This window comes from Bacillus rossius, chromosome 5 (genome assembly GCF_032445375.1).
Source record: "Bacillus rossius redtenbacheri isolate Brsri chromosome 5, Brsri_v3, whole genome shotgun sequence".
NCBI classification, from domain to species: Eukaryota; Metazoa; Arthropoda; class Insecta; order Phasmatodea; family Bacillidae; genus Bacillus; species Bacillus rossius.
In genome coordinates, this window is record NC_086333.1 from 12599790 (window position 1) to 12613965 (window position 14176).

Below are 14176 nucleotides of genomic sequence, written 5' to 3' on the forward strand. Positions count from 1 at the left end.
CACCCCAATACAGTGGTTGAGGTATTTTTCAAGTGTTTTTGTTTGTTCAAGGAACAGTCGTCGTCTTCGCCGGGCACGATTGTGACCTGTTACAAGCGAAAGTGAGTTAGTAATAATAATGTTTTAAGTAGTTCAAAACAAAAGCACAATTATTTACTTATTTATTAAAAAAAGTTGTTACAATCATAATGGTGCATAATGTACAGAAGTTCTAGGTTTTTTTCTTAAGTTGTATTTAAATACAAACACTCTACATGAAACATTTTAAATACCTTGGACAAATAAATCAAGTTTTACATGTGTATGATTCCCACAAAATTCAACTTTTCTTTTAAGTGTTAACTATTTACAACTTAATGGCCAGTAACAGAAGAAGTTTGTTACAGAATCTTTACAATTGTTAGGAATACCAAAACTTTCTATCACAAAAGGTACAGTTTATGAAAGAATACAGAGTTCTTCACAGTATGAGCATACAGCATTGATAGCAGCTATGTGCATTCTTAATACGTATTCGTCAAAATATTTTAATTAAAAGATACAAGAATAGAATAACTAAGTAAGAACCTTTTGAGAAATTTTAATGTTCAATCCAACAATACCATTACATGATACTGATATCTGATTCAATTGAAACACGCTCATACATGGAACATAAATCAGTTAGAGATTAAAGGTACATAAAATGTGTTTTGAATAAAATGTATCATTGCTACTTTTTCCCTTGCAGTAGCATACTGCGAAAATCTGCATTGCTCAGCTTTGCTGCTACATGTTCTGGTTGTTTGTCTGGAGCATCTGTTCGTTGTGGTACTTGAAGAACCCTTGGGACGAATGATATTTTTGGGCGTAGCTGTTGCTTCCGCTGCTTCCTGCAAGCACGGACTAAGTTTAGTACAACCTAAACTGCAGCACTGTGGAACACTAACACAGCAATGTTAACACCATGACAGCGTTATGGTATTAATGACTATACTCACTATAGGATACGGAATAGCTGTCTCGCTCCTTTCGTCCCTCATGTGAATACCTTGAAAAATTTTTAGACGGTCGTTCCCTTTCGAAACGTGGTCTGAAATTGGAATTATTTGCTTAGACAACCAGGGTTTTCTTTTGATCACAGAGTTCAAATTCACAATATGTTACATTAACGAGTAGAGAAACACATGCTGGCAAAGATGTGATGTGATGTGGTTGCTTAGCTTATTTTGTTTCATTTTCTTAGTTTGTACTCGAATGGTTAACTTTGCTTCTACCGATCTTAATAACTACTGAAGGCTAACTTATCTAGCCAACATGTGTTCATCCCCATATTACAAACTTATTTTATAGTTATTTTTCAAATTGTGTGTCTGAGTTCAGGCAAGCACAGCCATTAAGAAAACCCTAGTTATTTATAAAAAATGATTTTTAAGCAAGCTACTTAATATCTAGATTCAACTGTTGCAAACAACAAGTTGCAATTAACTATCCATGCCTTTTACTGCAGTGCATGCTGAATACTGCAGTTTAGTTGATGGCTTGAGGTCTAGTGGAAAGACATTGAGATTACAATTGTTTAAACAAGTGACTAATTTATGGACTAGAGCATTAATAACTGAAATAAAACTATAAATATAAATACTTGAAACTACACATCTTTAACAAAACTAATTTTTGAAATAGACATATGGAATTCTACATGAACAGAATTAAAATTGAGTGTAAAACTTCTCAGATTTGTCTGAAATTTGGTATTATGATAGCCCTAGTAAATACTAACTTAGAGAATTTTTTATTTTATTATTATCTCTTTCGGTTTTTGAGTTGTGCAGTTTTAAAAATGACCAAAATTCTGGGCTTTTGCTCACGAGCAAATTTTGATTTCTTTATAGGTTGAATGAATTCTAATAAAGCTGGTACAGTCAAAATAGGCTCATTTTTTAAAGATAATTTTCTGGGCTTCAATTTGATATACAGCATGACCACATTAAAGAATTTAAATTTTCAAAAACTTTAAAAAAAATTGTATTAAATGGTTATTGAAAAAATTTATAAATACATTTAAAATTCTGAAAAAAAAAGTTAAAGAACAACTTACTGACTATTAATGCTCAAAGTTTCATTATGGGACGCCACTGGGATCATATAGAGAAAAAAAAGATGTATAAGAGTGTCACTATTTTTACCACAGGAATTGACTGGTTCATTTTCTTCTTATTCTACTTTCCCTGGGGTTCTAGGTTAAATAAGATTAAATGTTGTTTAGGGCTACAGAGTTAAATGAAAATCAGCTGAGATTGTCAAGGTTTCTTTGTTTCCCTCCAATTCTTGACATAACCTCTTAAAAAGTTATTTATTTTGTTTTGTGAAGTGGAAAATGGTTAAATTGTTAACGATTCTTCAGCAATTTTATTAGAGATTATTACAACCCAAAGTGTGACCTTTTGTTTTAAATAAATATGTTTTAGTTCAAATGTGATAATAATGTGCTATATGTAGCAATTTGTAGGCCTCCAATCTGTACCTTGGGCAGTGAGTGTTAGTTATAAACGTAGGCCTATACTGCAAACTATTAACATTACGTTTTGTGTTTGTAAGTTTATTTTCTAATTCAGTTTTTAAATCTATAATAAAACACTGTATTATTGTAAATTATGCACAATGCCGAAAATTTCTGCATTATGCTGTAAGCCATTCAATGAGAAAGACCATAACAATCACAAGAAGAACCTAGAACAAGTTAATGAGTGTATGATACACAAGTTACCTTCTTTAGTACGGACTCAAAAAATATTTGTGACAAATGCCGGAAAAAATGATCAAAAATTGCAACCAGGCCTCAACCAGAATTATATTTAGATTAAGAATTCCAAAGATCTCACAGTGCTAAAGACTCAACAAAGCACGTTTTAATTGATTTTGTTGTAGACAGTGTGAACAACTCTTAGCACATATTGGGTGAGACATGTATTAACAAAAGGAATTTAGCTGAAAAGAACTACTCAAAAACTAAAATTAAAAAGATATCATCTGCAGTAAAATGAGAACTTAATGTATCGCCAGAAAAGGCAGAAGCCGTAACATCTGAATCTGAAATTATTCTTCAGTTAAAAGAAAAATTCAAAATTGTACTGACGTCGACCAGGGCTACGCCCTCCCTAAGCCCGATGTGCCTCACACCACTGCCGACCCCCTCTGTTTCAAGCCTCCCGCCGCCGAGTGCGTGTGTCCTGCGCAAACACTTTCGGCGCCCACCCTAACTGGAGAAGTTGAGACTGCATTTTTTTAAAATAATGTAGTAATACTTAAATATCTGTAATATGTAATCCTTAAATCTAAATTAACTTGTAATTGTTAAAAGGTTTAAATAGTTATGTTTAACTATCTGTCATATCAATTTACTAACGGTTAGTTCAACACTTCCTGCGGCCATAACACCCGGGGCCCGGGGCAGTCTCTTCCGTTCGCCGTGCGGGGTAAGACGCATCTGGGCACCTCGTCGACTTCAAATTTTGCTCGCAACTGATCCGTTAACATCCTCCTTCGTAACTATTTTTTAAACTTTTTTTAAATCAATCTTCGAGGCCTACCCCAGCGGCAGACTGTATAACTTAATTAATTAAAGATCCCCGGACCGTTTTGGATTAATCGGCGGACTTGTACTTTCGGGGCCGGGCCACGCGGTATCCTGGTCAGCATGAAAGCTGGACTATGTGCTGTTTTTGGATTCGTTGTCAGTGTTCGTGTCGGCGCCAATAAAAATCAATATTCACCCGACTCGTTGCACTTAATTCCGACCACGAGTTTCCCAGCACAGAGACGGAGGTGTGTGGGGCGCCTCAAACCCCACGAGCAGTAACATAGCGTGCCCGCCACTGAGAGCGAGCCAGTGAGTGCTAGCGGGGGGAAGTTGAGCCTAGCTCCACATGGGTCACATCACGGCCCTGGGACAGAATCGGTAGCCGGGTCCACGTGCCCATCCATGTGGTGGCGCCCAAGGTATTTACGTATGCCGATTCGAAACCCCCCCACACAAGTGGCACCCAAGAGCGTGGGGCTAGGCAACGCACGCCTGACCGCGAGAAACTGAACGTGTGAGTTGTGCGGTTGTGAGACGGAATGAGGAGACGAACAACACTACCGGCTACGGCGCCCATGGGTTTTCCAAGAATCCGGCAGCTGGCTGAAAAACAGGTACTGTGCTGCGTATATGTGTGCAACCACGTCTGAGTTCAAGGGACTTATGTTTGACTCAAGTGTCTCTCTGGACGTAAGTGGGATGTATTGTGCAAAGTGTACACGGCCACGACACGTGGGCGGGCTCACAAGGGCCATGTGGTCAGACACATGTGTGTGCCTTGAACCAGGCAAAGTAATATTCGCGACTGAATTTTTTTTATATGTACCGGACCTAACTGTACGGGAAAACCACGTGAAGGGGGATGGTGCGTGAACTGCCGAGCTTTCAAACATCTACTGTGCACAATCAAGGAGAGACGGTACATCTGTAGCGAGTGTCGGGACGTAACAGCAGGTATCCACGACGTGCGGGGTGGGGATCCCACCAACGCCAGAGCCACAACAGCATTGGCGCACGTCAGGATGACTCTGGTAGGACATGTACAATTGCCCGAGTTTGCCGGGAGAACCAGCGATGACCCGGGGAAGTTCCTGAAGGTCTGCCGGGAGCAACTAAGTCGCTACGGTGTACCAGACGCAGAATGGACGGACCGATTCGGCCAAGTACTGAGAGGTGATGCAAAGACTTGGTGGACGGTGATAAGCGAGTATGACATGCCTTGGAACGATTTCACCCGCCGTTTCGAGGCACGTATCACCGACACCCAGACAGAAATGAAGGTACGTTCAGAACTGTACAGCGCGGAACAGGGACACGCGGAGAAGGCGGAAGCTTTCACCCTGAAGAAAATTTGCCTGTTCAAGCGGCTGTTCTCGGCGGGAAACCCAGATGAAGTGATTGAACTTGTGGTAGAGCTGATGCACCCTGAACTACAGGTCCACCTGTGCCACACGACACAGAAGTCTGCAGAGTACTTTGCCCAGTGGGCACGGGTCATCGAACAGGATGTAAGGGCGGCGGAGACAAGACGGCAGGAACTACCGCAGATGCAGGGCGTGGTCATGTCAGCCGATGTGACTGCCCATGTGCCATACACGTCACCACAGGACAGCAGCCGGAACGTAAACAGCCCCACAATCACGTGGAGGGGGCGCGTCATTGGGTCAACACTTCCTGTTGCACACCGATAGTCAGTGCCTTAAGTGCAGGGCCGCCGCTCATAGTTGACACCCTGGGCCATGCTGTTGCAGTCCCTAGACTTTATGGTAGAGCACATGTCCGGCAAGAGTAACGAACTCGCGGATGAGCTGTCCCGCAACCCAGACGACACGGTCGAAGCCCGCGATGACGCCTCCTGGGATCAACTGTTACCACCCACCAGCGGACATCCAGTAGACCAGCCGGGCACACACGGTTACCATGCGACCATCTGCGCTGTTGTCAGTGACGACACGCCGACACATCCGCTGGGGACGGAAATCGACGATGACAAGTTCGTGCGCGCAGTACAAAGAACAGACGACCAGTCACAGGCCCTAATACATAGCTGCATGGAGGGCCCGCGTGAGGGCTACCGAGTCGTGGACGGCCATTTGCAGGCACGCCCCGCTGGAAGCGAACACCCGTGGCGGACATTCGCACCGCCCTTGTACAACGCCCGGGCGGGAACCATCGCACATGCACCCGAGACAGAGTTTCTCCCACAGTGCGGCTACCCCTGGGTACTATTGTTAGATAATGCTGCGCAGTTTTCGGGCCGGCAATGGGTTAAACTCTGCGAGAAGTGGCTTGTTATTGCACACACGACACCGTAATATCATCCAAGGGCAAATCCGACGGAGCGTAGCAACCAAGAAATCAAAGCGCAACTCCTTCTCCGCCTATCAGAGGACCACTCCCAGTGGGACACCCACATGCCCGACATAATGGTCAGTATATGCCGCCGGGCCAATGCAGCCATGGGAGAAACCTCGGCCAGGCTAGACAAAGAACGCAACCTCCCACTGCTGGGCCAGTACCGCGTCGACGAGAGGAACCTGGAAACTGGCGACCAAACCCCCGAAGAGCGCGCACGAGAGCTGACGGAAACACACGAAACCGCACGGCAACACCAAACCACGTACCATGCACAGATCACCCCAATCACAATACGGCCCCTATATCCTCTGACACCCGGTCAGCTGGTCTACGGACGCCTGCACCCATTGTCGGCGAGAAGCCAGTATTACTTTGCCCAACTAGCACCCAAATGGATTGGGACGTTGCCAGTGATTAGGACCATAGGCACCACGACCTTAGTAGTGAAACTACCATCAGGATGAGCTGCAAGGTATCAACAAGACGCCATCTGGGTAGCAGATGAGGAACTGGACGAGGCGGGCGACGAACCCAGTGCGCTAACACCCGAGGAGCCCAGGCAAACTGCACAGCCAGCTACTCCGACCCTGACAGAAGAAACGGAAGGGGAATTTCAGGGGTTTCCGGAAACAGTGGAGAGGCGCCCTGTACCAAACACCCTCACCACTCTCCCCGACAGCTATTTTCAGAGGGGGAGGACGAAATGATGCCTTTCCACGGGTTTGATGAGGCCCCCACACGACAGTACTTCCAGAAGTGAGAAAATAACAGTTTTAACAGGTTTACCTAAAAGTTGGCCAGCAACAAAAATTCAGGAAGAGTTTTCAAGTTAAAACTATATGGTTAGACAAGTTAAACAGCTAGTTAAAAAGAAAGACATTTTGTCATCACCCAACCCAAAACCTGGAAAAAGTTCTTGATAAAACAACTGTTGAATTGGTGAAGAACTTTTATTGCTCTGACGACATAAGTAGATCTATGCCTGGAAAAAGATACCTTGTTGTAACAGTAATTGATGGGAAAAAACAAGTACAAAAAAGATTAGTATTAAATAACGTAAAACAATTTATACAAAGTTTAAAGATAAGTTCATTGATGTTCAAATAGGTTTCTCAAAGTTTGCTGAACAAAAGCCTAAAAACTGTTTGTTAGCAGGTGGAAGTGGCACGCACAGTGTTTGTGTCTGTACAACACATAAGAACTTTAAACTAATGCTGGATGGTTGCAGAATATTCAAGTTAAATGGAGAAGTAATATAAAAGCATTGTATTGCTAGAGTTATGTGCAATCCTCCTTTGCCTTGCTGCTACTTCAATGAATGTGAATTCTGTCCTGGATTTGGACTTAAAAGAGATTTTTTCGAAACAACACTAGGCTCTAACAACATTAGGCAGATAATTTACAATAAGTGAGTTACAGTTGATTGCACTTCTTCAGAAACGATTGTACAACCAACACAAGAGTTTATCGATTGTTTTATTAAAAAGTTGGACTTGCTGAAACTACACTCCTTTATTGCAACACAAAAATATAATTTTCAGAACAACACAAAGTGTGACCTAAAGGAAGAAGAGTTTTAGGTAGTTTGTGATTTTTCAGAAAATTACACATTTATTATACAAGATGAGGTTTAAGGTTACCAGTACCTGGATGACCGAGCTTTGCTCAGTATTTTTTTTTTTTAGGCTAAAACCATCCGTGCCAGCTGGGTAAAATAATGGGTAAGTAAATGGCTCGACTCGCTTATCAACATTATTTAAAGAGACAGTGTTTTTATTACGCTGGTGAACAATCATTTCATTTTCTGGAAAGCTTTTATCAGCATTTAGTGTAAAAACTGCACAAACCTCATTACATGCCGGTATATTAAACCTTCTGCGATCAGCTTGATCTGGAAGTCTAAATAAAAGCTTTACGTATGGTGGGGGTAACCCTTGGGCAGAAGTTAACTGATTCATTTCGTCCTCTACTCCTTGCATCATTATATATCCCTGTACATAACGATTTTGCGCTCGAATGATGAACTCCAATTACTTCATTATTGAGGTAGTAATTCCATAATTAAGTGGATGGTCACCAAAAGAATTTCTATTTATATGATTAGAAACACGTTCCACAGGGAAATGCAATGCACCATAATGGATACACAAAATTTCAAATGGTCCTAAAGCGTGATATTGCACAGCTGCAGTAACGGCACATTTATAAGTCGGTAGATAATTATTAAGTTCTAAAGCCCTACGACGTCTTCCGTCTCGACGTTTTTGTTCTTCTAATCGGTATTTTCGTTGTTCGTCATTTTCATTAGCTACACTTTGTGCCGCACGCTGCCGCAAACCTTGCAGACGTTGCTCTCGTTGTTCGTCATTTTCAGCGGCCACACATTGCGATGCACGCTCTCGTGAAACATCTAAATAATAAGACCTTTCTGCTCGTATAATGTTAGTCGTTAGTCAAGTTTTGCAAGCATCTTACTTTAGCAGCACGTGTGGGACGAGCGGAAACCTGATTATTTTTAGGAAGGTTTTCTTGAAATGAGTCTTCACTGTGTGAAGTTTGAGAAACCTGACCAGTTTGATGACGATGTCCTTCAAGGTGTTCTTGAGACGAGTTGAGGCTTCTTGAAGTTAGATTGTTTAGAAGCGTTTTTTTCAAAGATTGTTTAGGCATTTTTTAAGTGAACATGTGAGTTAAAAAGACAAATAATGTAAGCAAACAATTGATTTTCTTGGTCTAACCTCAAACCAAACACTCATTGGCTTAGTATTGCTTAACACAGCCATCTACTGGAGTAGCTTTAGTGTTTCTTGTCGTTAAAGCAGTTAGTTGCTTCCAATTAAAAAAAATATGGTATTATTACTCGCCAATAGATGTCAGGAAGAGTTATTTATGTTTCAGTTGATTATCGATAAAGTTGATTATTGAGAACTCGGATGAAACGACATTTTCTAAAAATGAATCCGAGCAAGATCGATTTATCGCCCCCGAAACCCCCTGCATACTAAATTTCCTGAAAATCATTGGAGCCATTTTCGAGATTCAGTATCTATATACATATATATAAGAATTATTGAAAACACGGATAAAACGACATTTGCTAAAAATGAATTGAGAGAGAGAGAGAGAGAGAGAGAGACACACACACACACAAGAATTGCTCGTTTAAAGATATAAGATTGGACGAACACTCAAGCAACTGTGCACCCTTTTGTTGCTTATTACAATTAGGGTAATAAAATCAAAGACCTCAGTTATGTGGTAATCTCTGAGCATTTAAACCAAAACACAGTGGCAGTGCATCTATTACAATCATATTTAATTGACTTTCTAACTGGACATTTTGGTAAGAAACCTAGACAGCTCAGCAGCTCAGGATAAGAACAAAAAAAAAACCTTTATTAGTTTATGCAATCATGAAGAATATTTTGGAGTCAATGCTGAATGGAAAACAGAAACTGAAGTTTCTGGGACAACTTGTAGCTCAGGAGGTACAGTAACCAATCAATGCCTGACCAACTGCAGGCCTTCAAACCTGGCCAGTGCCATCTACCTGTAAGCAGTTGCAGAAATTTCTGGTAACTGCAAATTGTGTCTGGGACTATGTGCAGTGTTAGTGGCTGCACTCCTAACTGCTCTGCTCTCTCCACACAAAATGTACCATTAGGATTCCGATGCACAGCAAACTTTCGACAACCTTCGGTGTCTATTTGAACAGTGCCATACACTGACAAGACTGGTCTCATCATGCAAGGTGTTCCTCCAAACTGATGCCAGTATGGAGGGTATCGGTGCGATTCTTAACTAATAAGTGACAATGGTGAGCGTCACATCCTTGGCTATGGCAGTGCCAAGTTTGGAGCAGCACGGTGCTACCATTGCAACGAACAAGAGTGCTAGGCCATGGTGTGGGCAATACTGCTCTGTTCTACGGAAGAAGAAAAGACAAAATTTGCATGGTAGGGTCTATTTTGCAGGCCTACGAATGACATTGAGCATGTTGCAGATCGAGAGATGTGGTTGACAATGTAGTTGCAGATGATCTGTTTACAGCGACTTCTCTCCAGACTCATGACAAGTGTCCGATGTTGGCGCAAGTGGCTGCGGATTATCCTGTGCCATTACACTCAGACAATCGATGAGCTCCATGCTGCCATCCTACAGGCTCAGTCTACAGCGGCTGATGCCAGAGAGTGCCGAGAGGCAGGTGCCAACATGCTTCTCCACACGTTTCGCGTGATAGATGAATTTATACAGGCCCGCCCTCCTGACCGACTGTGTGTCCAGAGAGATGAGGCAGACAGTCCTTCAGCTAGCACATAATGACACCCTGGCAGGTCTCCCAGAGCCTTGCAGGTTACCCTAGAGAAGCAGAAACAAGGCATGCCATAGCAGCACACTTCCACTAGCCAGGCCTCAGATGAGATGTGCAGACCTATGTGAGCCAGTGCCTGATGTGTCAGAGAGCCAAGACTAGGCATTTGAGGAAGTATCACTACTCTTTATGGACCAACCTTTGATCCAAATGAGTAAAATGATTTATATTTGTAGTGAATGACCTGTTTACCTGGTGGGTGGAGGTCTATCTGATATCAAATGTCCGGGTAGGTACTATTGAACGCATGCTGGAAGATGAATTCTTTTCTTGGTATGGATACCCAAAAGTGCTGTTGACCGAAAATGGTCGACAGTTTGCAGGTGCCAGGTAGAGATATCCGTGTGATAAGTGGAGAGTAAAACACCACACCACGCTGGTGTTTCACCTCTGTGCCTACCCAACTGAACTGAACTGCAAAACCAGAAACTAAAGGTACCACTCCGTCTATGTGGGGGTGATAATCACACTACCTGGGATATGCATCTTCCTACAACCCTTTATTGTCTTAGGCACCGAACTAATGTGGCAACCGGGTTCAGCCCTGCCTTTCTTCTTCAGGGACAACAGCTGCCTCTTCTAGGGGAACGATGTCTACCAGAGGTCGGACATCAACAGTGTCAACACCTCACTTGCAGGCAGCACAAAGAAGTACACAAGGAAGAATATCATAATCAGGCAGCGTACTAGCTGACTACACCCCTATATCTGGCCAGCCACCACCAATGTTGGCCACTGGGGAGATGGTATTTGTGTGAGCACAACCTCTTTCGGTCGGCTGAAATGACTTCTGTGCTGGGCTGGCACCTCACTGGAACAGTCCACACAATATTGTCCGCAGAGTTGAGAAACATCCTACCTGGTGTATGTCGACAATCATTGTACAGTCAAGATACACATGGACAACCTGCACCTTTTTTGGGGGGTGCCTTCAACACAGGTACAAGAATATTGCCTCAGATGCCACATAGTGGTAGAGAACAATGTACTGCAGCCCCACGGACACCACCTACTACAGACTGGCCAGTTGTATCCAACCCCAGTGAACCTCTCACAGACTAGGCTATCCCATACATGGTCCAGAGCTTTGATGCCGTCCTAGGAATCACTGCATTAAGCCCAGATGAACACCCAGGACAGGAGTCATCTCATTTAACCAACTTTCGAGGGTAGCCATTAGTGCAATGGGCAGCAGTAAATTTGGAATCTGATGTGCCAGGACTAGCCCCCATCAGTGAGAGGTCTGAGGGTCAGCTTCCTGTGGTGTGGGAGCCAGATGAGGAAATGAGTACTTATTTGTGTTAAATTTCAGATTTTTAGATAACTGCCCACCAGATATATTAAGCATAAAGTAAGAAAAAATATGAAAAAAAAAAAACTCATTTTTACAAGCTTGTAAAAAAAAGTAGCAGTCTCACACTCCAAATAATTTGTGTTTACACTACCATTACATAAGTACTTCCAAAAATATTTTGAAGCCCAACACATACTGCCTTCATTCTGAAAAATAAATTATGAAAATGTAAATTTTTGCAATTTTGAGTTGGTAAGATTGAGTGATTTTAGAATGATGGTTTATGATCAGAATTTTAGTATATAATGTGCTTAACACCTCAGATTTTGTTTCATCATGCTATGACCAACCAAATCTAAGATATGGCAATGTAGGTACACCCTTGTAAATGTAAAAATTGTTGTGCGCCATGGAAACAAAATGACTGCCACAATCAAATCAGTGAGAATAAAAATTTAATTGTGCCAGTTTTAAACTGTCAATACATAATGTTAACAAGGCACAAATGATCAAATTTTTAAAAAATGGTCCAGCAACCAGTGCTGGACCACTTGGTATGGATTGATCCAGGAGTGGTTGTGATATGTCAAGTTATCCCGAGCCGAGTAGATGATTAAAGCATAGAGAAGAGCGGTGCTTATTCACACTACTCCACGCGGTGGCCTCAGTAAGTCAGCGGAATTCCCAGGCTGCTAAGGAATAGAAATAGAACCGAGGAAGAGAACATGAAGACAGGGGGGTGGGGAGTTATGCATGTCTGACATCAGTGGCAGTGAAGGCCCGCCAGGCCACCCAACCGCATCGCGGCCTTGTCTTCAACGTTTGTAACATTGCCCCCTCCTTAAATTTGTTTGTCCCGAACAGGTAACAATGTGCTGTTGTTGTCCATGCTGTGAAGCCATCCCACGCATCTTGAAATTGTATTGGATATGGCACACTTCTAAGCAGTTGTAACATAGTGGCCATCCTCCAACTATTCGGGGCCATATATCAGCTTTGCGATTACTGTGGACCTTGCTCTTCTGCATTTGCTGCCATGACATCTCCCTTTCCATCACGCAGCCCTGGTGGGTAAGTCCCATTGAACATGCCCTTGTCCTTGGTATACAGAACACCCTAGGCGACTTCCTGCTCCTTGAACCTACGAACTGTCTTATTAATCCCACTGTCACATTGCTGTCCTTCTTTTTCCTTAGGTTTCCTCCCGAAATTTGGGCAGTCAATCTCGACATTCCCCCTTTCTCAATATGCGAAGCACCGTGGACAACATCTTGTTCTTCAAATGAGTAGACTCGTCTCTTGTCCAATATTGTTATCACAGAATTGTCCTTCTCTCTTGGGTTTCCTCCAACGATTCGGGCACTCTCGCTGGAAATGCAGCTGTTCTCGACATGCGAGGCACCATGGGTGACCTCTTGTTTTTCCAAACTGTAAATTATCCAACAACTTCTTAATGAACCGAGGATGATATCTTTATTAGTACTCTATCTGCCATTCACTTTGAGGTAAGGTTCTATTACAGTCTGCCTCAACCTGATGCTTATGTTTCTCGAGGCAATGCATGCTGCCTCGATTTACAAGGCACGAAACAAGGCATCACAGCTCTTCATGTACCGGACCAAACAAGGAGTTTGCTGAACCTCCACAGATGTCCAGTTTGATAGGTAGCTCATGGGCCCTCAACTGAGGGTACCCACAATATTAAGAAAAGGATTGTGCTAGTGATCAGGGACCAGGGCAACTAACTACAGTACAACCCGGTTATAACATTCCCGTTTGTAAAATTTTCCCGCCTATAACACCATAATTTCATGGTCCCGTCATTTCTCCATTTATCACAATGCTTTAATTTCCCGCCTGTAACAATACTAAAATTTCTACATTCCCGCCTTTAACGTTCAAATTTGCTTTGATAACTGCCACAATTTTCAGTATCCCTTCCTTCAAAGTCATAATTTAGAGCGAAACCATAGCTAGAAAATACAGCACGCATATACAAACATCAGATGTTTACATTTGTGTAGTTTACCATAGACGTGGTACACACGCACTCCACAACTTGCACCGGATCGACTACCAATATGGCATCCTGTTCGCGCTCGTTAGCCTATGACTTGTTCCGTTATACTTATGATGCACATTTTGTGCACTGATACATGGTCGGAAACAGTGCTACTGTATTCTATGGTGCTGGTTTTTGTTTCAAAGTTTTAACACTTTGAGATGGTTAAATGTTCTATGGATATATTCACGGCTTTTGTTTGTGGTTAACCTTTACCGCCGTAATCATTTTTTTTCACTTACTTATTGTAATCACGGTCGTATTTAATTAAAATACACAGTATTGAAATTTTATTCAGGTTATTGTACGACTATGATGGCCGATAAATATAAGCGAACATCATATTCTGTAGCTGAAAAAATTCAGTTTATTAACCAAGTGGACAGGAACCCCAACAAAACGCGTGTTGCGATTGCAAAAGAGTTGAATATTTCTGTTTCGACTCTGAACTGTATCGTACAAAATCGTGAAAAATTGTTTGCTGAAAGTGTAGGTACATCTGCTAAGGTAAAAAAAATTAGAAACGGG

At 42.4% G+C, this 14176-nt stretch overlaps 1 protein-coding gene across 2 annotated transcripts in view; it reads right to left on the bottom strand.

The window, feature by feature from the left end:
• Positions 1-144: 144 nt before the first annotated feature.
• Positions 145-14176, bottom strand: part of LOC134531595 (squamous cell carcinoma antigen recognized by T-cells 3-like) — a 188129-nt gene continuing 174097 nt past the window's right edge. Inside the window, exons 16-17 of one of the 2 annotated variants that reach the window (XM_063367322.1) lie at positions 981-1072; positions 145-872 (exon numbers count right to left, since the gene is read on the bottom strand). In XM_063367322.1, coding sequence (XP_063223392.1) covers positions 769-872; positions 981-1072 — 196 coding nt within the window. In that variant the 3' untranslated portion in view covers positions 145-768. The remainder of the gene's footprint in view (positions 873-980; positions 1073-14176) is intronic. The other variant, XM_063367323.1, reaches the window with a different exon arrangement.